At 42.7% G+C, this 22,838-nt stretch overlaps 5 protein-coding genes across 8 annotated transcripts; 2 read left to right on the plus strand and 3 right to left on the minus strand.

The window, feature by feature from the left end:
- The first annotated feature begins 32 nt into the window (after positions 1–32).
- LOC135331134 (microcephalin-like) lies at positions 33–5,563 on the plus strand. 2 transcript variants are annotated; one of them, XM_064526192.1, is made up of 12 exons: positions 33–212; positions 288–437; positions 663–793; positions 1,058–1,140; positions 1,244–1,392; positions 1,727–2,353; positions 2,593–2,645; positions 2,755–2,861; positions 3,332–3,494; positions 3,794–4,012; positions 4,345–4,435; positions 5,249–5,563. In XM_064526192.1, the coding sequence occupies exons 1-12, from the start codon at positions 113–115 to the stop codon at positions 5,332–5,334; spliced, it is 1,959 nt and encodes a 652-aa protein (XP_064382262.1). In that variant the 5' UTR covers positions 33–112; the 3' UTR covers positions 5,335–5,563. The 2 variants fall into 2 exon arrangements, with proteins under 2 accessions (XP_064382262.1, XP_064382263.1); XM_064526193.1 differs by having other exon boundaries at positions 1,727–2,329.
- A 3,792-nt stretch (positions 5,564–9,355) lies between these two features.
- On the minus strand, positions 9,356–11,530 carry LOC135331145 (transcription factor SOX-7-like). Its single transcript, XM_064526206.1, has one exon. It carries the CDS (start codon positions 11,339–11,341, stop codon positions 9,668–9,670), a length of 1,674 nt encoding a protein of 557 aa, XP_064382276.1. The 5' UTR covers positions 11,342–11,530; the 3' UTR covers positions 9,356–9,667.
- A 105-nt stretch (positions 11,531–11,635) lies between these two features.
- On the minus strand, positions 11,636–14,380 carry LOC135331152 (diphosphoinositol polyphosphate phosphohydrolase 1-like). 2 transcript variants are annotated; one of them, XM_064526214.1, is made up of 6 exons: positions 14,302–14,380; positions 14,091–14,253; positions 13,834–13,941; positions 13,605–13,649; positions 12,174–12,255; positions 11,636–11,813 (listed from the first exon to the last, which is right to left on the minus strand). In XM_064526214.1, exons 1-6 carry the CDS (start codon positions 14,337–14,339, stop codon positions 11,695–11,697), a joined length of 555 nt encoding a protein of 184 aa, XP_064382284.1. In that variant the 5' UTR covers positions 14,340–14,380; the 3' UTR covers positions 11,636–11,694. The 2 variants fall into 2 exon arrangements, with proteins under 2 accessions (XP_064382284.1, XP_064382287.1); XM_064526217.1 differs by lacking the exon at positions 13,605–13,649.
- Positions 14,381–14,406: 26 nt separating this feature from the next.
- LOC135331144 (radial spoke head 10 homolog B-like) lies at positions 14,407–17,989 on the plus strand. 2 transcript variants are annotated; one of them, XM_064526204.1, is made up of 15 exons: positions 14,407–14,633; positions 14,690–14,765; positions 14,818–14,886; positions 14,944–15,002; positions 15,060–15,266; positions 15,419–15,584; positions 15,644–15,720; positions 15,873–16,051; positions 16,188–16,359; positions 16,530–16,660; positions 16,824–17,131; positions 17,282–17,335; positions 17,391–17,498; positions 17,635–17,730; positions 17,849–17,989. In XM_064526204.1, exons 1-15 carry the CDS (start codon positions 14,476–14,478, stop codon positions 17,936–17,938), a joined length of 1,950 nt encoding a protein of 649 aa, XP_064382274.1. In that variant the 5' UTR covers positions 14,407–14,475; the 3' UTR covers positions 17,939–17,989. The 2 variants fall into 2 exon arrangements, with proteins under 2 accessions (XP_064382274.1, XP_064382275.1); XM_064526205.1 differs by having other exon boundaries at positions 17,635–17,734; positions 17,849–17,977.
- A 5-nt stretch (positions 17,990–17,994) lies between these two features.
- On the minus strand, positions 17,995–22,782 carry LOC135331146 (uncharacterized). The gene is made up of 11 exons (XM_064526208.1): positions 22,449–22,782; positions 21,395–21,552; positions 21,248–21,328; positions 21,035–21,184; positions 20,024–20,135; positions 19,700–19,758; positions 19,521–19,640; positions 19,308–19,393; positions 18,961–19,133; positions 18,614–18,700; positions 17,995–18,452 (listed from the first exon to the last, which is right to left on the minus strand). Exons 1-11 carry the CDS (start codon positions 22,693–22,695, stop codon positions 18,106–18,108), a joined length of 1,620 nt encoding a protein of 539 aa, XP_064382278.1. The 5' UTR covers positions 22,696–22,782; the 3' UTR covers positions 17,995–18,105.
- Between the last annotated feature and the right edge of the window lie 56 nt (positions 22,783–22,838).

Below are 22,838 nucleotides of genomic sequence, written 5' to 3' on the forward strand. Positions count from 1 at the left end.
TTACTTGGGGAAATCCCTCGGATTCCACATATTACCTCATTGTTCCAGTTGGCGGCCAAGTTTGAGTCAAGATCTAGCAAGCCTCCTAGCTAGCTAGCTAGCTAATGTAGCCATGGACCAAGATATGCAAGACGAGACTCCTTTGCTAATTCGACACCCTCTCCAACATAACCAGAAAGCTGTGACTCCAATTGTCCTAGTAAACAGTCCAGGTACAACTTTAATACTTCTATGCTCTATCCAATGAGAGAGCAGTGATCTATATAAAAGTATATGCACCCTCCCAGAGGCTGATGCTCGTAGCGATGGTAGCGACTCTGACACTGACCTGGAGGTGATGAGTGTGGGCTCCGTTGCCGAGGGCGAGGCTGTGGGGGGTGTAGACGATGATGACAACACCCCAGACACCCAGCAGGTTGATCCAAGACCTCTCGCAGGTACGTGTATTTTAATATGAGCGTATTGTTGGAGTCGTGTACATATAGTTTTAATACAATCCCTACCCCCAGCCCCCATAGACCTAATAATATAGTACGTCTCTGCTTTAATGCTAGATCTAGTCGTTCATTAGCTCTGTGAGTTTTGCTACTACAGTTTGATTTTGATTGTCATTCCCAAGTGGTGAAACTGATTGCTGCTTTACTGCTAGTCTGGTTGCACAGGTCTGATAGTGTTTGTTGAGGTGAGGTCTGGTACTGACAGCTGTGAGAACAGACAGGCGGCCATTGCCCATCAACTTGAGCTACTGGGTGCCACTGTGACTCAGAGAATCACCAGGGATGTCACCCATATGGTGTGTACACATGTAGCACATTTATACGGTTGATTAACACACACCTAATGAGGCAGCATAGCATGCACAGTACATGTAGCATGCACAGTACATGTACATTGTGAGATGGGAAGCTTGATCTGAAACACAACATGTTGGGCGTGAAAACTCTTCTGCCAGCTCCTTAGGACTTTCAGCGTGTCATAAATTATACGGTTTTTTTTCGGGCATTCAGTGTTATCGTTACAGTTGTTGTGTGTTAATCATAATGTGCTCCTTCCCCAGGTCTTCAAGGATGGCAAACAGAGCACTAAAGAAAAGGCGGAGAAGAAAGGCATTTACCTCGTCTCGCCTCTCTGGCTTGATGCGTGAGTCATCTGTGAGACACGTGCAATAGAGCTACAGATGCATGATTTATGCAGTCCCTCCAAACTGAAGGGTTTTGAATAATTCCACTCCACCCCCCCACAGGTGCAAGCGGGCTAATGATCGAGTGTCTGAAGCCAAGTACCCTGTGTTGTGCAAGGACGGCAGTGACTCACCCATGGTACTGGGCAGGATCAAGAGGATGAAGTCCATGCAACCTAAACCACTCGTGGAGGAAATTACTAGGTCCCTCGGTAAGCTCGCAGTTATAAAGGTTCTGTTCTGAGTCCAATGTAGGCCATCAGTAGATTATGATGCTAAAGCTATGTAATTAGATCTGTAGGCCATCTTACATCAATGAATAGCTCCTACAGTATGAATTGTACAACTAATAGACTATTTTCCCAGCCTTAATTGTGTTTTACAAGTAGCAGCGCAGATCCTTCTTGTGATTGTGCACAATGTGTCGAAAAGTTGTTTCCCACGATCTCCAATTGTTGCCACCTCTATCTTAGTTATTGAACGCTCACGTATGAACGCAGTGTACTGTATGTGCTCACAACAAATAATGATTCCTTCCCTCTACAGAACGCTCACGAAAACGTCACAGAACCAACACACCTATTAAAGCCACCCCTGTTCACCAGAGACCAACTCAACGAAACTGTAGCACCGATGAGGACAACTATGAATTACCCGAGATAAGACTTCCCGGAACACCACTCTCAAAACTGAGAAACACGGTATCAACTCCTGAGGGATCACCAAACTTATTTGAAAAAGGGTTCACACACAAAAAAACACCAAATGCACACACTCCTGCGACTGGTACAGGATCAACAGAGGCAAATACGAAAAGTACACCATCATCTGCAAGTGGTACAGGATCAACAAAGGCAAATACGAAAAGTACACTATCATCTGCAAGTGGTACAGGATCAACAGAGGCAAATATGAAAAGTACACCTTTGACTGGTACAGGATCAACAGACACAAATACGAAAAATACATCATCATCTTCCATGGTTAAAGGGTCATCAAGAAAGAATGTAACAACTGCTGATTGTGGCAAAGTATCATCAAAGAAGAAAACTAAGAGTGATCCTCAATCCAAGAAGCAGCACCAACCAACAGCAAAAGCCACTGATGACCCTGCTAAGAAAACTGGAAAGAGGTCTCATCCCTCCAACAGTGAGAATGATAGCACCCCCACCAGTGAGTAGTTGCATACAGCAGCTAGGCAGTTACATAGGGAAGGGGGATCAGGTGGCATATACGGCACCGGATGTGGAAACGCCCTAATTTTTGTTATTTTCTCTAAGCTAACCCGAACCCCTCCCCCTTCAAAATTACATCCGGTGCCGTATATGCCACCTGACCCGGGAAGGGAGGACAACCATGTAGCTAGTATAAATGAAGTGTAATCTAATTGACAATTTATTCTGTCGTTACAGTTGTTGCCAAGACAACAAAGGATCCCCTACAGCCTATTAAAGTCAACCAGAAGGCGAGTTCTTTAAACCTCAGTCACGTCCCAATGGAGGCTCCTTCATTCCTTCTTGTTGCTATTGCTTTTAAGCACTCATGTTAATTCACTCTCATTGTCTCCGTTATAGGCTGAAGATGAGGTTGCTCCCAAACCAAAGAAGAAGAAAGTGAGGATACAGAGAAGGTCGTTTGAGAAGCAGCTACCCACTCTTGTACTCACCAGTGTGCATACAAGGTCAGTTATCATCTGACTCTGTGTGTACATGTAGCTATACATCTTCCATATCTAGGAAGACATACTTATTTTGCCTGGGGATGTTTTCTTAATTAATGAACTCATGTAGCTTACACGTTAGGTATTGCCTAAGCAGGGCAACCCTTGTAAAGCTTCATGATAAAGATGTACCGTATAGCGCGAAATTTTCGAGGCACTTATATTTCGTGGAATGGCCTCTAAAAACCATTTCGTTGCACAATGTTCGCGGAATGACTGCTTACCGGAAGCCACGCCTTTAAATATTTGCACGATAGCAGGTAATTCTAATTAAAGAATAATTTTCGTGGACTTAATTTTCGTATAGAATTCTAACCCACGAAATCCGCGAAAATTAAGCCCCTCGAACATTTCGCGCTATACGGTATACTCATTTAGTGTCCAAGGTAGTATACTCACAGATCACCCCCTCCCCTTCCCCTCGCACACAGTGACCAGGAGATGGTACACTCTATAATGGAGAGGTTGGGCCAGTTCCACTGTGTGAAGACAGTGTGTGAGAGCACGAGTCACGTGGTGTGTGGCAGCCCTAGACGAACAGTCAACGTCCTCTCAGCCATTCTACGAGGCTGCTGGATAGTCAGTCTAGACTGGGTAAGGACACATGGAATATATAAAGTTTATTATCATACCAAATACCTTTGCCAATTGGGGAACAAAGGATTTGGTATTATACTAAGGTGCCTTTGTTGAGGGTTTTGTACACATAGTGACTGTCCTTTATATTGCAGTTGACGTACACATAGTGACTGGCCTTTATATTGCAGTTAGTGACTGGCCTTTATATTGCAGTTAGTGACTGCCCTTTATATTGCAGTTGACCTTTCTTCAGGGATGGTTAAAAGAATGTTCCACTATTTAATTACTGGTATGTACTTGTCCCCTCCCTCCAGGTGATGAAGAGTCTGGAGTGTGGTTCTTGGGTCTCAGAGGAGCCCTATGAAATGACCTCCTCATTTCCTGCAGCTAAATACTACCGTCTCCAACGAAATGCCTCCTTTGCTATGTACCATCCAGGGCTGTTTAGGGGGTGTGGCTCTGTGTTCCTTGCCAGCGGGACTTCCCCACCCACTCAACAGCTGGAGACCTTGCTGACACTGGGGGGTGGAAAGGTGAGGGGGGTCAACTTGAGATATGGCGACCTTTACTTAACGAGGAAATAATTGATTGTTAATAATGAACCACAACACAGACTACAAGTATGGCATTTTGTTCACACGTAGACGGTACAGTAATGTACAGTCTGTAACTCCTTAAACTTAAATGCTAGAGTGTGCCTATACGTCTATGCACCTTCTAAGAGTACTTATTTCAAGTAGCTGGGTACTCCTTTAGTGCCTGCTCCATTTATTATCTTGGTTACTCTTTTAGTGCCTGCTCAATCTCTTATCTGTTTGGTTCTTGAGTCAGTGTATCTATTCTCCCCCCCCCCCCCCCCCCCCAGGTGACCACTTCTCACCGGAAGGCTGATGTGTGTGTGGGCTCCAAGAGCTGGAGCAACACTGTCAAGAGTGTGTCTGAACAGTGGATACTAGGTAGGTTGCTATGACCACAGAAAGACCTTATCCATGCATAGATATTTGCTGTGTGTGTTTTAGAGCTGTAAGTAGAGTGGTTGCCAGTTCTACTAACAGCACGTACCTTTACAAGCTCTTTCTATAGACTCAATTCACCTTTCCTAGACTTACAGTCCTAGCTGTGGGTAGCTATAGAGTAGGTCAGTCTGCATGGTCATTGCATGTACTGCTCTGTTCACGTACGCATACCTAGTGTTCCCCTCTGTGTATATAGATCTATCAGTTCGTGTATTGCCGGACATAACATTCTCTTTTTTTACACTGAGGCTAGCATTATTTTTACCTACATTTAGCCATGCTATTAAAATACTATCACTGAGCGAGCGCATTAGGTGGTTATACTTTAGTTCTGGGTACTCTACTACAGGCCACAGGGTAACTCCATGGGGATTATACTGCACAATGAAACAGCCAGTGGCCCTGGGATTTCCCCCTGTTGCTCGTATGATACAGCTGATGTGGTCTATCCTGTGACTAATGGACAAGCACTTGTAGGCCTTGCATTTTACCACAGATCTTATGACTTTGCATGTACCCACACAGTACAGTCTACATGTATGTACCTTTTGGTGACGTTAATTCTAATTTTCACTATTCAGTCTATTTTTTTCATGAGTACCTAACAATGCATATAATGTGCACATCTTCTATCTATGTATTTGCAAACCTCTTTGGAAACCAACTGATTATTGTGTGCCTGCATAATTATTTGGGTATCTATAAGGAACATTGTGTTACGTGTTACTCCACATTGCACACACCTGCACACAGACTCAATTTCCGCCCACTCACTCCTCTCGGTTGAAGACTACCTCCTTGACGCCCCCACTACACGAGAAGCCAGTCCTGAACTTTGAACTCTTGAGGTCAGACTCACACTATACCACCAAACTCATCTTATACAATTTTTACGTGTCAATAGATTTTGTGTCAAATTATTAGTTTATTAAGAAAGCCTATTATTTAAAGAAATATTACGTCACTTTGCCTTTACCTCACCTAGAGCTTGTCATCTATAAATTATTAGCAATGATACGTACATATTAATCATAGCAATTATCAAATAATAATGTCTGTATACCTCAACTTCTGAATCAGCATGTATATACATGTAATGTACTTGTGCCTTGCACTGAGCCTCGGGCATGCACAGAAAGTAACTAGCTAGTTGTCAATTATGACCATTGACTAACCTCAGCATGTGTCTGTGGGTGGTTGTGTTGCACGTAAAGGAATTGTGTTCAGCTAATGCAAGCCATGAAAAACTTTTGTACACACAGTTTTTGTACACACTTGATAGTGTGTTCAGCGTATTAACCTCAGCGTGTGCCTTGTAAGTACTTGTGTTTAGCTGCCTGGCCTCTGCTACCACGGTGGCTCACCAATACTACCCCAACACTCTTGAGATATCAACCACTCAGACAGCCTGTGTTTGTAAGCAATCATTCATTGTGCCCTCGCTACACACTGGTCGGGATTTGGTTAACCATTTGAGCCCACAGTAGTAAGCAAACTCATTCGAATCAATTCCCAGTTGGGACATTTTACAACTCAAAGGTGTCCACAATCCCTCACAGTATCAACTACAATTCTCTTCACAATGAAGTGGCTAGGCTGTGAGACCAAGAAACCATAGCTCTGTGAATCCCCCTGTTACCCCATTGTACTTGAGACGTGGTCAACGGTGGTTGACAGTCATTGTTCAAATCAAAACTAGTGAGGTTGAAGTGTGGTACCGTTATCAGCATGACTGAGCTGGCAAGATGCAGCTTGTTACGGTTTTGGTCTTATCGTGTGTTTGAGAAAGTGCATAATCATGCCAGCCACTGTTTATCTGTTGTCACACCTGCGGCATGTTTATGGCAGACAAACAGCTGCAGCAGCGGGTTGTTGTCACCATTAGCTATACCTTGAACGGGTTAAGAATGCTTTAGTGGGTGTCTCGCTCTATAAGGAAACCCAACCTGCTAAAATGTTTTTGTAGTACTTTGTAGTACTCAGATAGATCTCTGTTTTTGAGCATTGGTGGTAGGCATATGGAACCAAGGCAACCGTTATAAGGATGGTGGTCCCATGGCCAATGAGAAAAATACGATTTTACCATACAGATGGTTTATGCAAATATTTTTAATTGCAATATTGTGGGGTACAAATTACTACCGATTACAATCTTTCTGTAGTATGGTTTTACTATTGAAAACGGCGATAGCCTTTTAAGTATTGGTGACATCACAGACATTAAGCGGTTAGCCACCAGTGACCGCCACCCTTAATGGGGGAACCCTGACTCTGTTCAGGCCTAACCATTCAGTCATGTGTCTGCATGCAGGTCACCTTTATGGCTATCTGTATGTCCCCCAGACTTATCACGGAATCTGGTCGGCAAATATGGTGTTGTCACATCTTGGTGGTGAGAAACAGCTTTGCCTGAGGCTGATAGGGCAGTGGTCCACCTGACAGTCTACACAACAAGAGGCAGATAGGAAACCGTGGCAACGTTCCGGGTCAGGATCATTTATCACTAGATTTCAGTGATTGTCCATGCTCATTAGTGCCTTTGCCCAAGACCGCTTGTTCTAGACAGCTGATTGCTCCTAATAAAATTAGGAATGTAAACTGAGTCAGCTGATTCACTTTGATCAAGACTGCCGGGCAAACCACTAATTGACTTACGCCCAGTGAACTACAGCTGATGTGTGTGCCCAGGCGATCATAAGATAGTGGTTGCCACAATTTTAGGGGACATTTGGGACGTTGTAAATAGCAGATGTGTGACATGTACTAGTTCCATTTTGTTCAATATAATAATATAAAGACCGACAGTCTATAAAGGAAATGTGGCTTCATTCCATATACCGAGTCTTAGCTGTCTAAGTCCTATTCTGATGTGGTTTGGACGGAATTGAAAGTACTAATAAAAGGTAGTATAGTCCCTTGGAGATGTACAGCACAGTGTGTTTGTGTCAGGTGATGTTTATCAAATCCACTCAAAAGTTGTACCACAACCTCTTGAAAACCTCTTAGGTCTTGCACAGATATGATAACATCACGCACTTAAACTACAACTGTGGTTACTCTGTGTGGTGCATAGAGAAAATCACCCCTGCTTCTGAAAGCAGCTACAAGGAAATTCAAACATGCACAGACAGCCAATAACATATTTTTTTGCAGTGCAAATTATTATTATTATGGGTTACTGTTCTTACAGTTTATTGTCACCATGGCAGCATAATTGCATTGTATCCTGTTTAAGACTTTAGAATGAATACAGTTTACTCTCTAAAATGCTGACATGATAATACATTGTTTACTGTGCTGTATGTAGCAGAGCTGATGCTTACTTTACCACTAGACCACTAAGTATGGTGTAACTTTTAATTAGGTCCTTTTTTCCCGAAAATTACTGAGAATTCTTTATATATTCTCTCTCGTTGCATTGCTTGTAATACACATCACATGCTAAAAGAACCTCATACCAAATGTCTTGTGACAAAATAGTATTGTATAAAACAAAGCCATCTTGAAATCCTGGAATTCCAACCAAGAGAGCTGTATAATGGGATAGCATGGGAATAATGCAATGCCTAGCGATCGTGCCTGGGGCATTTGGCTGGTGTTGCAGCTGCACATGCCCTAGAGCTATTGTTTGTGGTCCCAACACTCATTGCACGTGCTGAGTGATAACATGCCACATGAGAGTAGGCATTAGCTATCAATATAGTCCACATTAGGGAATGGTTTACCACACACATAGTAGCGAGGGACCTCTAGGCACTCGCAGTGTGTAAAATTTGAAAGGCTTCTTAGCGCCTGGGATAGTGTGTACTAGAGTATATGCATTCTGTAGCTGCCATAATTTTATATAATCTGGCCTATTTTTAGACCAAAAATGTTGTTCTGTTTGTTTCTTAACTTTCACTCAACCCTTGTTATTTATTAATAGTATGATAGCCATGCTTAAGTATCAGCTGCTTAATCAGCTGCGTGCATATTTCCCCTGATGTATTCATGGATAGTTGGGTCGCTTTACATTTCCTAAAAGTGGGCGGACACCTCTGATCCGTTAGTCTGAGCTCACCTGTCTTGAATATCTTGAATAAAGCATGATTTTGATAAGGTGACCTAGTTACCCGCGTAATGCTTACCGCCAGATCTGATAAGAGTTGTTTAGGTTTGCTGTGTTTTGGACACTGAATTTCTTCCACATATTCACACAGTACCCACAGTAATGCAGAGAGTGACCCTTTCAAAGCATATGACTTATTAAGAAGACACCCAAGTCACAATCTGTACAGTAAACAGCCCTGCAGACAGGAGTACTGCATAAGACAGATTACTATGGTTTCTGCATTATCACTGCAATATTCTCATCCCATAGGAAGTTATCCATAATATATATACACAGCTGCCCCTTCTGGGAACTAGAGGTGCAGAATTGTTGCCTAAAAAAAGTGGCAAAGTAGAGTAGCTACCTGCATTATAATTGGAGGTCTGTATTTTTTTAAACAATTTAATTTTCTCTTCAATACGGATTTCTTTGAAATTTTGAATGCAGATCTTCGATTAGATTGTTATTTTATTGCATGCCTTTGTCTGACCACAACTAAACTGGGTGTGTCAAGAATTTTATCAGTGGAGATCAGCCCAATCCAGACTCGTTCAAAAATCAAACAATAGACCTCATCACATGTACAGCTGGGATTTGAGCATGAGTGACCTATCTGATTTTTTTAAGTGGATTGTAAGAGGACTGGGGTTGCATATCAAATGGTGATAATTAGCTCAATTAGGTCACCTTCTGTAAACAAAGGCTGCATACACAGCATTCTCGTGGCTGGCACCAACAACAGCTGATTCAAGGTTTCCACCTACCGAATACTGTGTAGTTTTCAACAATTATAAGTTTCTTTTGTATAAAACACAAAAAGTTACAAACGTTTAATAAGTGATTCTCATAAAAATATAATACAGCTGGTGATTGCACACACTTAACAACAGAAAATAATTAAACAAAAATGATTCTTTGAAGGACATTAAGTGGGGAATACAAACATTTGGGGTAACAAGACTATCAACATAAAAAATACCTGTGTCATTAGACCTACTATTGTAGTGAAAACCAATAGAGTCAGTTACTACATGTGCCCATATTTGACAGAGTTGAGAGTCCCTTGAGATCTCCCGATAAAGTTAGTAATAGTACACACCACCAGCATTGTCCTGTTGGCCGTGTGGGGAAAGGTCAGCTGTGGGCATCGAAGCATAGCGTGTTGGAGCATACCCAACCTCGACAGGGCTGGTCGATCCCATTCGGGCATTTGGTGGCATAGTCAACACAGTCTCTTTCTTAACTGCATCAATGTAAGAAGGGTGACCCTCTCCGGGGTGCATTATGGCCGTGCTGTAACTTTGTCTTGAGCTTGGAGAGTCATTGAAATGAGATAGAGTGGTGGCAGTAGAATTGTTACCAACTGCTGTTGACGGCGCAGCATAATAGGAATAGCCGGAAACTTCATCTGCAGTGGGTGAGTGTTGTGCCCCAGCATATGAGTACCTGCCTCCAGCTGCATAGTGCTCGTAAGTGGGAGGAAGTGATGGTGAAATGTCATATCCTGGTCCATTGCTTTGGAGACCATCAGCCGGGCTCTGGGGATAGTTCTGCTGCAGAGGGTAGCTGGGCATGTGGGGAGAGTGGTTCTCTGGTGTACGTACAGACTCGACGCTGTCTGGTTGCACAAAACCATCGGCACTTGGAGAAGTTAGTGGTCTGTTAGATATATTTGAGTGTTCGGACCCGAGAGATTCTGTTCTTGTCATCGGTATAGAGCGAGTGAAAGTGTTCAATGATGGAGATGTAATGTATGGAGAGCATGGTGGAGTTTCAATGTACGTTCCAACTGCTACTGGATACGCTGAGCCAGGGGTGGAGTCAAAGCTGAGTTGCCTAACAGTGGCTGTTGGTTGTGGAGTGACAATACCCTCAATGGGTGTGAAACTTGATTTTTCAGAATCGGTTGGGGTATCAATAGTGCAGTTCAGCTCAGAATCTTGTTGTGGTAGTCCAGTAGTTGGAGATGAACCATCGCTCCTGGTGTATGCTTCACCGTGGTAAGCTTGGTTAGCCGCGGCAGCACCTTGGTAACCCGGCCAGTAGTAGTAGTTGCTGTATAACGAGCCTGGGTAGCTATAAGGGTTCATGTAACCAGCCGGATATCTGTACGAATAGGGGTAGCTGCTCGTATCAGAAGCTCCTTCAGAGGTGGGATACCTGTACAAACTGGAAAAGTTTGCTTGTGCCTGAGCTTGTGTCTGATTGTAGAGCATGGACTGTGCAGACATTCGCTGTTGTTCCTTCACCATGTGAATTCCACCACCTACAATGTTCTGGCTTGGACCGGGAACAATTCTAGCTGGCACCGATTTCATACTACCGAAAAATCCACTCTTGTGTGCGAGTTCGAACTTGTTTCGTCTTCTTGGTCGATACTTATAGTCAGGGTGCTCCTCCATCAATTTGCTTTTGAGTTTTTCGGCTTCTTTCCTGTACGGCAGCTTCTCATCTTCTGTCATTGCTTTCCAAGTGTTGCCCAGACGTTTGCTCAGCTCAGTATTGTGCAGCCTAGGCTCTCTCTCAGCAAGTCTTTTTCTCTCTACCGAGGACCAGACCATAAATGCATTCATAGGTCTCTTGATTCTTTTGGGCTTGTTGTTTTTGCCCTGAGGCTTGCCAGTCTTGCAGTCTGCTGTAGGAGTGTTCTCAACTTCTTCTTCATGATCTATCACCTCGTTTTTTATCCCCACAGCAATTGTCAGCTCGTTGCTGGGCGAAGGAGAACTTTGCTGCATCTGCTCCATTGATTGCATAATTGTTCTTGTGTCTTCTGTGCAGAGAAGCCTGCGAAGTGCTTGTAAATGGCTTGTAGATCGAAAAGTTGTAGTTGCAGATTTAGGAAGCTCAAAAGCTCAAAGCGAAGTTCGAGAATATAGCTACACAGCTTTGAGAACTTAATGGTTTTATAGCTTGCAGGAAGCCAATAAAAAAGAATATGGCATGCAATAGCTGCAAATAGCATAATTAATTATGCATATGGCCATGCAGGCATAGCGCATGCACTTCAATCATAACCGCGGCTTTATATAGAGAGTACAATAGACCAGTACAGTAAAGTGCCAGAAAAGATTTATACACTGGAAAATGTTGTGTGAAATAAATAATATTAAATGTCACTATGGAGGTTCTCTAATGCTAGCAGCACCCATGCAGTCTTCCATGGCTTTCCCACTCGTATATTGGCAACTGCCTCCTCTCTTGAGAACCACCTCCTCTGTCTATTACCTGTACGAAGGAACAAACGATTGAGACTTCAATTTCAATCATTATCATAAAATATTGGCTATTAATTTTGGCAAGAACACTATTCTACAATTAGCCTACTAATTGTACAATCAATTAGCATGTTTTGTATTTTTATACTAATATTATTTTCTCAAGTTGATAATGTTTTGCAAGACTGAAACCAGAACTGTTACAGAATGTACCTACTGTGCTGTGATTTGCATCTCACTTGGAAGTTTGGGACAAATAGTAAATGGCAAAACAAACCATTTGAGACACAAGTGTGGCCCTTACAATAATTTTTACAAACACAGTACAGTCAGTAGAAGATTGTGCAGACACCCAGCCAGACTAACTCACATTTCTCCATGTCCTGCCATTTATCCAACTCTTTAGTCACCACCATAGTAAACAATTTCGTTCTTGTTTTTTTGACAGAATACTGTGAGACAATAAAGAGAGAAGAAAAGGAGCTTTAATAAACCAGATTGTACAATGGATGGACAGCTATAGACAACGGTCATTGTACAGGCCTACAGTGAAGGGATTGGGCCTAGTGTGTACTTCTACTACACACAGACAATTAGCTCCATTTTTTCATGCTTACTACAGAGCAGACAATATGGATTCATAATTATAATGCAGGTAAGCATAGATTGTATACTAACAAAAAAACAACCATTATCATGTAATAATTATAATCGGTACATGCAGCTTAATTACGGTTCGTGTTGTGTACAGTTTTGAGCAATGCCACCCACACAAGTTATCACTACCACAACTGGCGACAATCATACAGTGCCACCTGTCTACTACGAACTGCACACAGAGAGCATTCATCGTAATATATTCGGTAAAGCTGATTCGTGAGTAGATAAAATCACCTCTGTTACTACGAGATATTTCTAGCACTGTTATATATGGTTATGCTCTACTCATGTAGTGATAAGGGATAAACAAGGGCTCCCACTGCATGCATGCTGCATCATGCTATCTCAGTGGTGACAGATTGCATCTACTAAGCCAACTAATGGTGACCCTTGTGTAGCTATTGGTAACCAACATGGTAAAACATGTGCAATACAGCAACTCCCCTAAATTTGCCATTTCCCAAGCTTTATTATTGGTCCTAATTGAACCAGAAAATGTTCTTGGATTCTAAGAAACTATGTAAAAGAGCTCACCATTGGACCCCATGCACTAAAGCTATAATATATACAGCTCTACCAATTTAGGGCATCAACTACATGCATAATTATGCTGATCTGGTTCACCTATAGGAAGGATATGGGACAAACGCACACATTAGTCACATAAACGGTTGAACCCTTGTGACTCACACATGAGTTTAAATTATGGGATGCTACGAAAAGATACTCAAAGGTCACTAATAGTGAAATTGCATATTCAGTTGGTAGCCGGAGACGGATATTACTATAGATGGCAGCTAAGTATCCACAAGTCATTGTCCACATAGCTCTATATTGTACTATAATTATGTGCTTATATGGCTAGGAAATGAGTGATTCCCTATTCCCCTGGGTAGTACAGCTAGCAAGATTTTAGTGGAGTGGCTAAAGCCTATTGTTTCTACAATAGGAAATACTCACCATTATAGTACCAGTTTCAATAGGCCAAACAAGAAGTGCACTGTGCATAAGCTGTCACTAGTGTAACAGAGGGACTGTGCATAAGCTGTCACTAGTGTAACAGAGGGATAGCTATAAAAATAGTCACTCAAGATAAGGGAACTGCAAACTCACAAATAATAATAGTGATTAGAGTGCTTACATCGAATGTTCCTAAGTACTCCAGTATCGTCCCCTCCACCCCTGCCTGTGTGAGTGGAGGTTGTATTATTGCACACACATGTCACTAGAATGTCCAAAATGGCCAAGATCGATCATCAGCTATACAAACGGAAATCAGGGAATTGTGCCACTAGTATTGATGATGGTGCTGTATATATATACACAGCCTATAAGGAGATTCATGTACCATACTTACTGACCACACCCACCTCTTCATTAGCCTCTCTGAGTGCAGTCTCTTCAAACGTCTCCCCAGGTTCGTACCCTCCACCCGGGATCGTCCACACGTCCAGGCTCTTAGCAGTCACCAACAGCATCTGATAATGAGTGTAACGATGGGACAGTGAGTATACAGTATACAGTGTATGTGCATGTGGATTATTACTTATACTGCGATAATAATTATTATTTATTTATATGGGGAGCAATGTGGTGAAATCATAGGGAAATTCGATAAATGACGAACTTCTTCTTTCCGAGTATCCCTGAAGCAAACAACGTCTGCTCTGAGTCTATACCCATCAACGGCGTCGTACACTCTCATTTGACCGTGTCGGTCAGACTTCAGGATATGAGTGTCACCATTACACCCGGCCACTGTGGACTGAGCCTGTGATCCGTTCATTCTCCTACAAGGGTGGATATCATATCTAGCAAAACAGAATCTTATGTCTTACCAACACAGAAGTGATCTCAGCCACAAAACAGTCTTCATAGAGATTTACACGTGGAGAGAGTCACGCCCACATCATATTTTGTATTGTTGTGGTAAAGATCGTTGATATTTCCATAATTATTGTCATGGAAACTGTTTAGCTAGGCTGTGTGCATAAAATAAAAAACAGTAAAAGATGTCGCTGTCTTTAGATAAGGGCGAACTTCTGCCGGCTGTTTCCTCGACGCTACAGTCTCTGACCGAGCAGAGAAAGTTGGATTACAGTCGGTCCTGCATTAAACTGGTGGATCGGGTTGAAAACAAGTACCCTCTGGCTGACATTATCATGAGCAGGTACGTCTGTATGTACATATCTGAATTCCTATGTTAGTAGGTATTGCATGCTCTAGTTGTACCGGGACAAAGGTGAATGGAAATCTTGTTGGCGAGGGGAGTGCCAAGTTCCACGATGGACACTCGTATCAGGTAGAGAGATGTGATTGGACGATGCATGTCATGTGATCATCCACTGATGTAGGGATGTTTCAGCAATGGATTCATGGATGGACAGGGAAAGTATACATGGAAGGATGGCGTTGTGTATGAGGTAAATAAAAATCCATCATACAATGTATGGTGACAAAAGTGATGATCCTTTCCCCAGGGAGATTTCAGAGAGTGTAAGATCACAGGACAGGGAACATATATCTGGCCTGATGGAAGGTACTTGTAACTTGGTGACATAGTTCATCTAATCTAATCATTCTTTTACATATGCAGTACTTATGCTGGTGAGGTTCTCAAGGGCAAGCGTCACGGTACTGGAACGTACTATTGTGCACACACGAGTGCAACATACACTGGCAGCTGGGTGGGCGGGGCCAGAGAGGGACAAGGCAAACTGGTATACGATGAAAACGGACTCAGCTACTATGATGGAGAGTGGGCGTCCAATCGGATAGAGGGATATGGAGTGAGGAAATACAGGTGAGAGTGTGTTCTACGAACTTTTCCATGGCTTCGTGCTTTGGAGTGTATAATTATCTATAGCCTAATTTTTTATATTGCTGTATTGCTGTTAAAGGACCTCTATCTCATTGCACTCACAATGTCACGCTCTTACCCGACCTTGCACCCAGGTCTGGCAATGTGTACGAGGGTATGTGGCATGCCAACAAGCGTGAAGGTCAGGGGACCATGTCCTGGTTGGATCGAGGAGAGAGATACAGTGGGGAGTGGGTGAGCGGTGTGCAGACTGGATACGGGGAACATGTGTGGATTATCGGTGGGACAGACAATGCTCAGGTACTGTACCAATAGTGGTGTTGTTGTGTTGCTATGTGATGGTTTTGCCTTACATGCAGTACCCTGTGTGCAATCGCTATGTTGGAGACTGGGAGAATGGAGTAAGAGAAGGCAAGGGAACCTTCTATTATGCAAGGTAATCATTGATCACTATTGATCACGATTGGCTAGCCACTATAATTATAGAGTATTTCTTATTGTCTTAGCTGGTTCATCCGTGTACGTATGTGTAGTGTGCTTATCATCAAATTACGGTCTCACTGTTTAATTGTAACCCTCTCCATACAGTGGTGGAGTGTACACTGGTGAATGGGCCAACAACAAGAAGCATGGTCAGGGACGATTTGTGTTCCAGAGTGGCAAGATCTACGAGGGACTATTTGATGCTGACACGATGGCAGACGAACAGAGCTCTTCTCTGAGAGAAAGGGTTTTCAGACCAAAGACCCCTTTAGGCAGTCTCATCGGTGAGAGCTGTTTTTACTTTATGCCTTATAGGAGTAGCTATTATGTACATTCATAGAATTACCTGTTATACTGTGTATTTGATTGTGCAGCAGTGCCTAGTCTGTACCCGTTCAAAACCGTGTACATTTCCTCTAGGTGACATTGACAGTTCAGAGCAGCTGAGTGGAGGTTCTGTGACTGAGAAATTCAATCTTCAGATCCATCGAGTCATCCCGCTCCATGATGACAAGCAGCACGAGCTGAAGCAGGTCCACTGCGTTCTACTACGGTTCATTACACAGCTCAAAGTCATCTATCATCTGTATAGGTACAGCGGTGTGCCTTAATGTAGCTGGAAAATATCCTAGAAAAATAGTTTTGACCTAAAGGAATTCTTCAAGCCCCTGAGTGTTAGTTGTCAAGATTCTATATGCTTATAAGACACTTATAATGTATTGTGTATAGTAATTAATACCACCACTCCTTCCCCCCACACAGCTCTCTAGGTTGCTCTGAGGCAGTGGCCTCCCCACAACGCACCATGACAAGACTACAGCTATGGAGGTTACTCAGGGACTGTAAGCTACACCATCTCGGCTTCACACTCTATGAGGCTGACATCGCAATAGGTACAGTCACTAGCAAGACTGTGATCTGTATCCGATCTTTGACTGTATTGACTGTATCAGCCATACGTGTACTGTAAATACACATTACACAGTTTGATTGTGTGCAAAACTTGGAAGCTTTCAGAATATGATTTTCACCATTCAATAAAAAACCATTCTGCAGATCCTGACTCCCCTGCCTCCTCTGCCCACGATCCAAACACCACCTTCCTGATGAGGGAGTTCCTACAAGTACTGGTCTTCCTAGCAAATTTTATCTATAATGAGAAGGGTATCCCCACCAGCCAGCGTTCTAATGACACCCTGAATGGTCGACTGTCGAGGCATCTTTCTGAGCTGATATCAACCCACATCCTGCCGCTAGCAGGGTCCCTCGGAGAGCTACTGTATGGACAGGGCAGGGAGAACACTGAGCTGACAATGAGTTACAGGGAGGACGTGTGGAGACTGTTTGAGAGCATCAGAAACAAAGTACTTGTATTATACAGTTTCATGTAACGTGCACTTTACTTTGTTATTGAGCATGTGTACAACAGCATGGACATTAATTTTTGTACATGTACACTTCTAATCTAGCAAATTGAAGTGGTACATATTGTACATACATTCTCAACTCTACAGAGTGCTACTGATGAGAGAGCAGTCACTGTTAGAGACACACTCTTGCTCCTCCAGGTGTGTTACTGTACATGCACTAGCTACTATGGTGTTTACACCGTGTACCCACTAGGACTGCGGCATGATCAATGGAGTTCTCACAGCTGCAAAGGTCACCTCTCTCCTGGTTAAAGATGATCCCCTGGCTTACAATGAGGGCTACTACAACACAGACCTCAATGTATGTGAACTCATCTACTATTCCACTCGGTGTCTTTCCTCCAGTTATCACTTTTCTTTGCTAAGTGGTTTCCATAGGCTATCAATTTCCCTGTACACTATATAGTAACTCATACAAGGTAATGTCCCATGTGTAGGTTGTGTTCCTTGAGTTCTTTGAGGCCCTCCTCAAGTGTGCAGTTGAATGGTCCTCCAACCATGTCTCTGTCATAGTGGTACCGGAACAGGAGGAAGTAGGTTAACAATCTACGTAGTTGCTAGCGTGACAACGGTTCCTGTATAGCTTTAATGTGTTAACACCCTATGATATAATGCATTCTCACATTAACCCCTCGGCCCTCACTCACACAGAACCCTGAAAGTCCCAAAAGTCCCACTGAGGGATGGAGCAACACTCTGCAAACTTTCTTCACTGACTTTCTCTCTAGAGTTAGGTATTAACTTGTCATCATGCCTTAATTGTATGTCTTTCACAAAATTATAATTGACACATTACATTGGCAAAAGGGAGATATCTAATTATTGGAAAATATAAAAGACAGGTAGTAGCATCTATGGTAGCATGCAGTCAAAAAAGGACATCTAATTACAAATAATCTATAGCTACATTATACATTGTGGTCCCACTGAACCCCAACGGTGGGTGGAGCCATATTGAAACCAGGCTCTGGTACAGTATAGGTCTCCTCGATACTTGAAAAACGCCTCAGCTGTTCTTTATTGGAAGAGGCCTCGTTAAAGTTAGGTTCCGACGTATTAACTGTTTCTTCTAGCCTTGAGTCCCTTGTAGTGCTGCTTTGAGAAGCCTGTGCTTTGTGCCTCTTCTCGATATCTTTTTGCAGTATCAGTTTTTTGCCATTGTTAGGTTCAACATCATCCACGTCATAGGCACCAGAATGATAGCAACTCTTCAGACAATGCTTGTTCAGATACATATTGGGTTGTTGCTCATCAACTGGAAGGATAGAATAGTTAGGGTTATACATGTATTGACTTCACAATTCAGTAACCACCCTAGTTCTGAATGGCATCACAATCCTTGCCTGATTGCATATTCTACTGGTCTAGTCGCAACGGTTTTTACTCAAAGTAATTACGTACGGTGCTACGGCTTACAGTATTCTTTGAGTCCCTCGTTGTAGAACCTCAGGTGATGAATGAACACTACAAAAGTTATCAGCACAAACAGTAGGACAAGGGAACCTGCAGTCAGATAAATTATAATCATGCAGCGTCCATACTAATGCACACCCGAGCACATGGTGATAAGGAGTGGTGAAGGTCAGAGACAAACCCAATCTCAAACAAAAGGGTGTAAAAAAAGCACAGTTTTGCAGCAAGGATTCAATGGTAAAGCAAGTATGGATAATGACTAAATCAAATACCGAAGATTTCAGAACAGAACTGCTATCATTTCATAGGGCCTATAAACAACCCGTGTGCAAACAATTAATGGATCTCACCGAGCATAATGAGGTTTGCAAAGTCCTCCACTCTGTCGAGAGCGAAGAGAGCTTGCACCTCAGTGTCTGTAAAGTTGGTGCCCTGCAGACCGGTGGCATTAAGGAGTGCAGCTGTTTGGTTGGCCACCTCCTCAACACGTATCAAGCACAGAGGGCAACTCAGGGTGGCAAACCTGAGGGGGAGGGAGGAAGTTGCATGGTTAAAGAGGGGTACTGGAAGGAGACAGTGAGGCATGGCTGACATTTTTGGGGGTTATAAAATAATTTGTGAAATTAAGAGTAACAGATGCTGTGAATTAACACACACCTAATAATGCTCTAGAGGAATGTTGCTAGTGTGGACTCACCTGACAATCTTGAAGACACAGTAGGCAACCAACACAAAAGCAGCTACAAACATCAGGACGTAACCAAACCTCCACTCATACGTCACCTGAGTCAAAAATACACACAGATTCATACACGTACAATAAAAATTGCGGAAGTTAAAGACGGTCGATTTATAGAGAAGTTGAAAGGGTGAGCACTGTATAACAAACAAGTTGTTTGTATAGACTCACCACGAGATAGATGATGGGATAAGCAAGGACCAAAATAACAAACGAGAGCACAACAGTTATTCCCCACTCATAATTTTCCCGTGTCAATATCAGAATACACTGCCCAACGGTAAACATGAGCTGTGGTAGAGAAACCATGATAAACAGCCTAGAAGTTGGACACACACACGTGTACTTACCAAGAACAGAATGACTATCTTGATCAGGCTCATCAGGATTTGATACACTCGATAGTAGTCTAGGGAGAGAAAGAGTACAACAGTCATTTAGGAACTACACAAATACATAACTGGGGTTCATAATACTTGGCTAGGCCGAAAAGTCACTCTCTCCGGAGCTGCATATCACTACACATCACAAGATTATGTATACACTATGGAAACAGTGAACTTAACATATCAAAAATGATACTACATTTTGGAGCTTTGAGCTTCTCTATTATGATGCAACGTCAGACAATTTGTAAATAGACACTTGAACTATTTCAGCTCACACCTACTCACATCTCATGGCAGGATTGCAGTTGAGCAGACGATATGTCTTCCAGCCAAACTCCACGTAGATGGTGAGAGAGAGCAGGCCAAACAGAGCAGTGAAGATGAGCAGAATGAACACCTAGGGAGGGGGGGGGAGTGATACAACAGATGAGAGGACACAGGATATTGTATACAAATTTGGTGTACCTACATGTGAGAGTAGGTTATAAAGTGTATCAGGAGTGAGTGCACTACTATTAATATGATTATGCGGTCTGCTGCAAAAAAAGCACTCCGAACCTCTTCAAACTACACTAATGAACTAGAGCACTAAAGTGCAAACCCTCGGCTGGTGACATGATAATAAAGAAACCAGAAGAGTGATAATGCAGTGCATGTAGCATGTATGACTAGCACAGCAACTCAAGAGCAATAAAACTAAACCAGACTTGGAGGCATGCTGAAACATTGAGTGGTACATGTCACATTAGACATGCACTGTGGACAGGGATGACAGCAAAGAAGCCTGGAGCTTAGACTTAAAGAGGTATGGCTCCTGCCAGGCTGGAGTATAGGATCCAGAGTCAGCCAACAACCAGTCACAATTTTAGCTTTCTACTATAATTATATTTGGTAAGGATCACTTCAGCTGCAACTACGTAATCAAGGCCACGTGTAGCTAGCTAGCTGCCAACGTGCAAGTTCAAGCTTCTTAGCTTTTGCTCGACAATGAAGCTTTAACATCAAAATCTGCCACTATTTAAATCAAGATATTGTTGTGTGAAGGCTATCTATGCTGTAAACGCAGCGCTGTGGCATCCAGGTGAGTAGATATACCTGTGCATGACAAACAAACAAACAAACAAACAAACAAACAGACCAACATACTACTATACCCGTGGCCGCCCACGCGCGCCTCGGGTAACAAGGAAACACTAGGAATCAAAAACAGTTCCTAAAGTGCATTCACGATACCTACACGTAGTAACTCTTTTAAGTCTCTTATGACTATAATTATGCTAAGCTCTGAGCACTCACATTGCTCATAGCTAGATAGCCGACAAATGTGATGGGCTCACAAGCAATTCCAAATCCCCTGAACTGGTACACTTGGAGACAAGCATAGCCCATAGCGAGAATGTTGAGCACCATGAATGCATACACCTCTACAATGTTCTTCTGGGTCATCTGCGCGAGTGTGTGTGGTTACAATGTGTTACTAAGGTATGTGCGTCTGTGGTAAAGACTTACGGCATATACACACAGGCCAAAGTTGTAAAGCACCAGTGCAATGAAAAAGTAGACATAGATGGCTTTATCTTCCCCAAAACGCTGAAAACATGAAAAAGTACACAAAGTTAAAAATTACACAATACTACTAATTTCTTCTCGACTTACTGGAAAAGTGGAGTTGCCTGAGATACTGAAATTTTCTGGTATTCTGCCGTCTTCACTGATCAGGGATGTTTGCAGACATTCCACATACTCTGGTAGTCTATCATCAGTGAAGCGCCCCAACACAGCAATGGTTATCTGGATTCCAGACACTGCCAGAACTGTGTGTGTGAGTGAGTGAGAGTGTGTGTGATAACAGAGACCCCACTGTGTGTGTGCGTTGTGTGTATGTGTGCAGATTAAGTTATACTCTATGTACACAAAACCTCCTGGAGCAATATGAGATTGAAATGCCAGCTTGTATAGCTATCAGTGAATTGTCGAACCACACCCTGCCCTAGAAATGCACAACAATCGAAAGCTGACCATGCTACTACTTTCAAGGTTGCTGTTTATCTGCTCTAGAAGGAAACCAGTCTATATATACCGTGAAAGATTTGTCACAGCGTATAAATTTGCTCGATAAGGTATGCATGAAGCCTGAGGGAAACACACCACAGCAATTATCACCATGACTATGCGTATAATGCTATGTCAGAAATTTAACTTCCAAATATGAAAGGTTAACGATGCTAAGGACAACAAAGTAGAGGCTGTTTAATAATACACTTGGCTCAAGTATACAAATTATATTGGAGAAATGATTAAACCTTCGTAAAGGAAATGAGCTAAAGCTTGGTTTTACCCTGTCACCTAATGGCACCATGTATTACAATAAGGTGTTGTCCCTTGGCTCAGATAATTCACACGACCAGGAGCTGTTTGACAGAGGAACTGACTAGCTAGAGCTAGAGCTTCCTACAATGCAATTGGATGCTTGTTAATTTTTTTGTCTCGGTAGACTTATACAGTCATATCATGCATATCCAATCCAATTCCCAGGGTACACATAGTCTTTAGTATAACCAGGGGCACATGAGGAGCTCCTGGTATAACTAAAGCATACTGCACACCACATGTATCTACATGTACACATCAACAACTTTTCAGTAGCACATACTACAAACACAACATGGAGCTTAAACAAACACAGCTAGCTAGTTACAGCCTCCCTTACATTGCATCAAGGAGAGGAATAGGAAGAACCAGGAGGCACAACTGAGACCACCGCATCCCTCAGCAACCTTCGTTCTGTGCCCTTTCCTGCGGGGGAGGTGTGCTCTGTACTGCTCCAGAACGTCGTTAGCTCCAACCAGCACAAACGAATCTCCTACAGTGCTCTCCAACATTGAGGACTGTCTCTGGTGCTCTCCTCCAGAGTTGCCCCCATTAGTAGTGTGTCCGTTAATAGAGTTGTGCTCCATCTTTAAAGTTTTAGCAGCAAATCGACTTTTGAGCTTTAGCTTGTACAGCCTTGTATTTTAATTTTGCTTGTACATGCTACTTCCGGTATGGTTTTATTTACACTTGCAATTAAACCACATCCGGTCACCCTAAATTGGACAAG

The sequence above is a fragment of the Halichondria panicea genome, chromosome 2 (assembly GCF_963675165.1).
Source record: "Halichondria panicea chromosome 2, odHalPani1.1, whole genome shotgun sequence".
Lineage (NCBI taxonomy): Eukaryota > Metazoa > Porifera > Demospongiae > Suberitida > Halichondriidae > Halichondria > Halichondria panicea.

Bases quoted from the DNA above. Each gene is read 5' to 3' on its own strand.
- LOC135331145 (XM_064526206.1), bottom strand. From the start codon at position 11,341: ATGCAATCAATGGAGCAGATGCAGCAAAGTTCTCCTTCGCCCAGCAAC.
- LOC135331152 (XM_064526214.1), bottom strand. From the start codon at position 14,339: ATGAAGACTGTTTTGTGGCTGAGATCACTTCTGTGTTG. The intron at 13,942-14,090 runs GTTCGTCATTTA...ACTCATTATCAG, and splicing joins GGGATACTCGGAAAGAAGAA to ATGCTGTTGGTGACTGCTAA. The intron at 13,650-13,833 runs GTGGGTGTGGTC...CCACTCACACAG, and splicing joins TCAGAGAGGCTAATGAAGAG to GCAGGGGTGGAGGGGACGAT.
- LOC135331134 (XM_064526192.1), top strand. From the start codon at position 113: ATGGACCAAGATATGCAAGACGAGACTCCTTTGCTAATTCGACACCCT. The intron at 213-287 runs GTACAACTTTAA...GCACCCTCCCAG, and splicing joins TGTCCTAGTAAACAGTCCAG to AGGCTGATGCTCGTAGCGAT. The intron at 2,862-3,331 runs GTCAGTTATCAT...CCTCGCACACAG, and splicing joins CTCACCAGTGTGCATACAAG to TGACCAGGAGATGGTACACT.
- LOC135331144 (XM_064526204.1), top strand. From the start codon at position 14,476: ATGTCGCTGTCTTTAGATAAGGGCGAACTTCTGCCGGCTGTTTCCTCG. The intron at 15,585-15,643 runs GTACTGTACCAA...CCTTACATGCAG, and splicing joins GTGGGACAGACAATGCTCAG to TACCCTGTGTGCAATCGCTA. The intron at 17,336-17,390 runs GTGTGTTACTGT...TGTACCCACTAG, and splicing joins ACACACTCTTGCTCCTCCAG to GACTGCGGCATGATCAATGG.
- LOC135331146 (XM_064526208.1), bottom strand. From the start codon at position 22,695: ATGGAGCACAACTCTATTAACGGACACACTACTAATGGGGGCAACTCT. The intron at 19,759-20,023 runs GTGAGTAGGTGT...TTCTCTCCCTAG, and splicing joins CTGCAATCCTGCCATGAGAT to ACTACTATCGAGTGTATCAA. The intron at 19,641-19,699 runs GTAAGTACACGT...TCTCTACCACAG, and splicing joins AGATAGTCATTCTGTTCTTG to CTCATGTTTACCGTTGGGCA.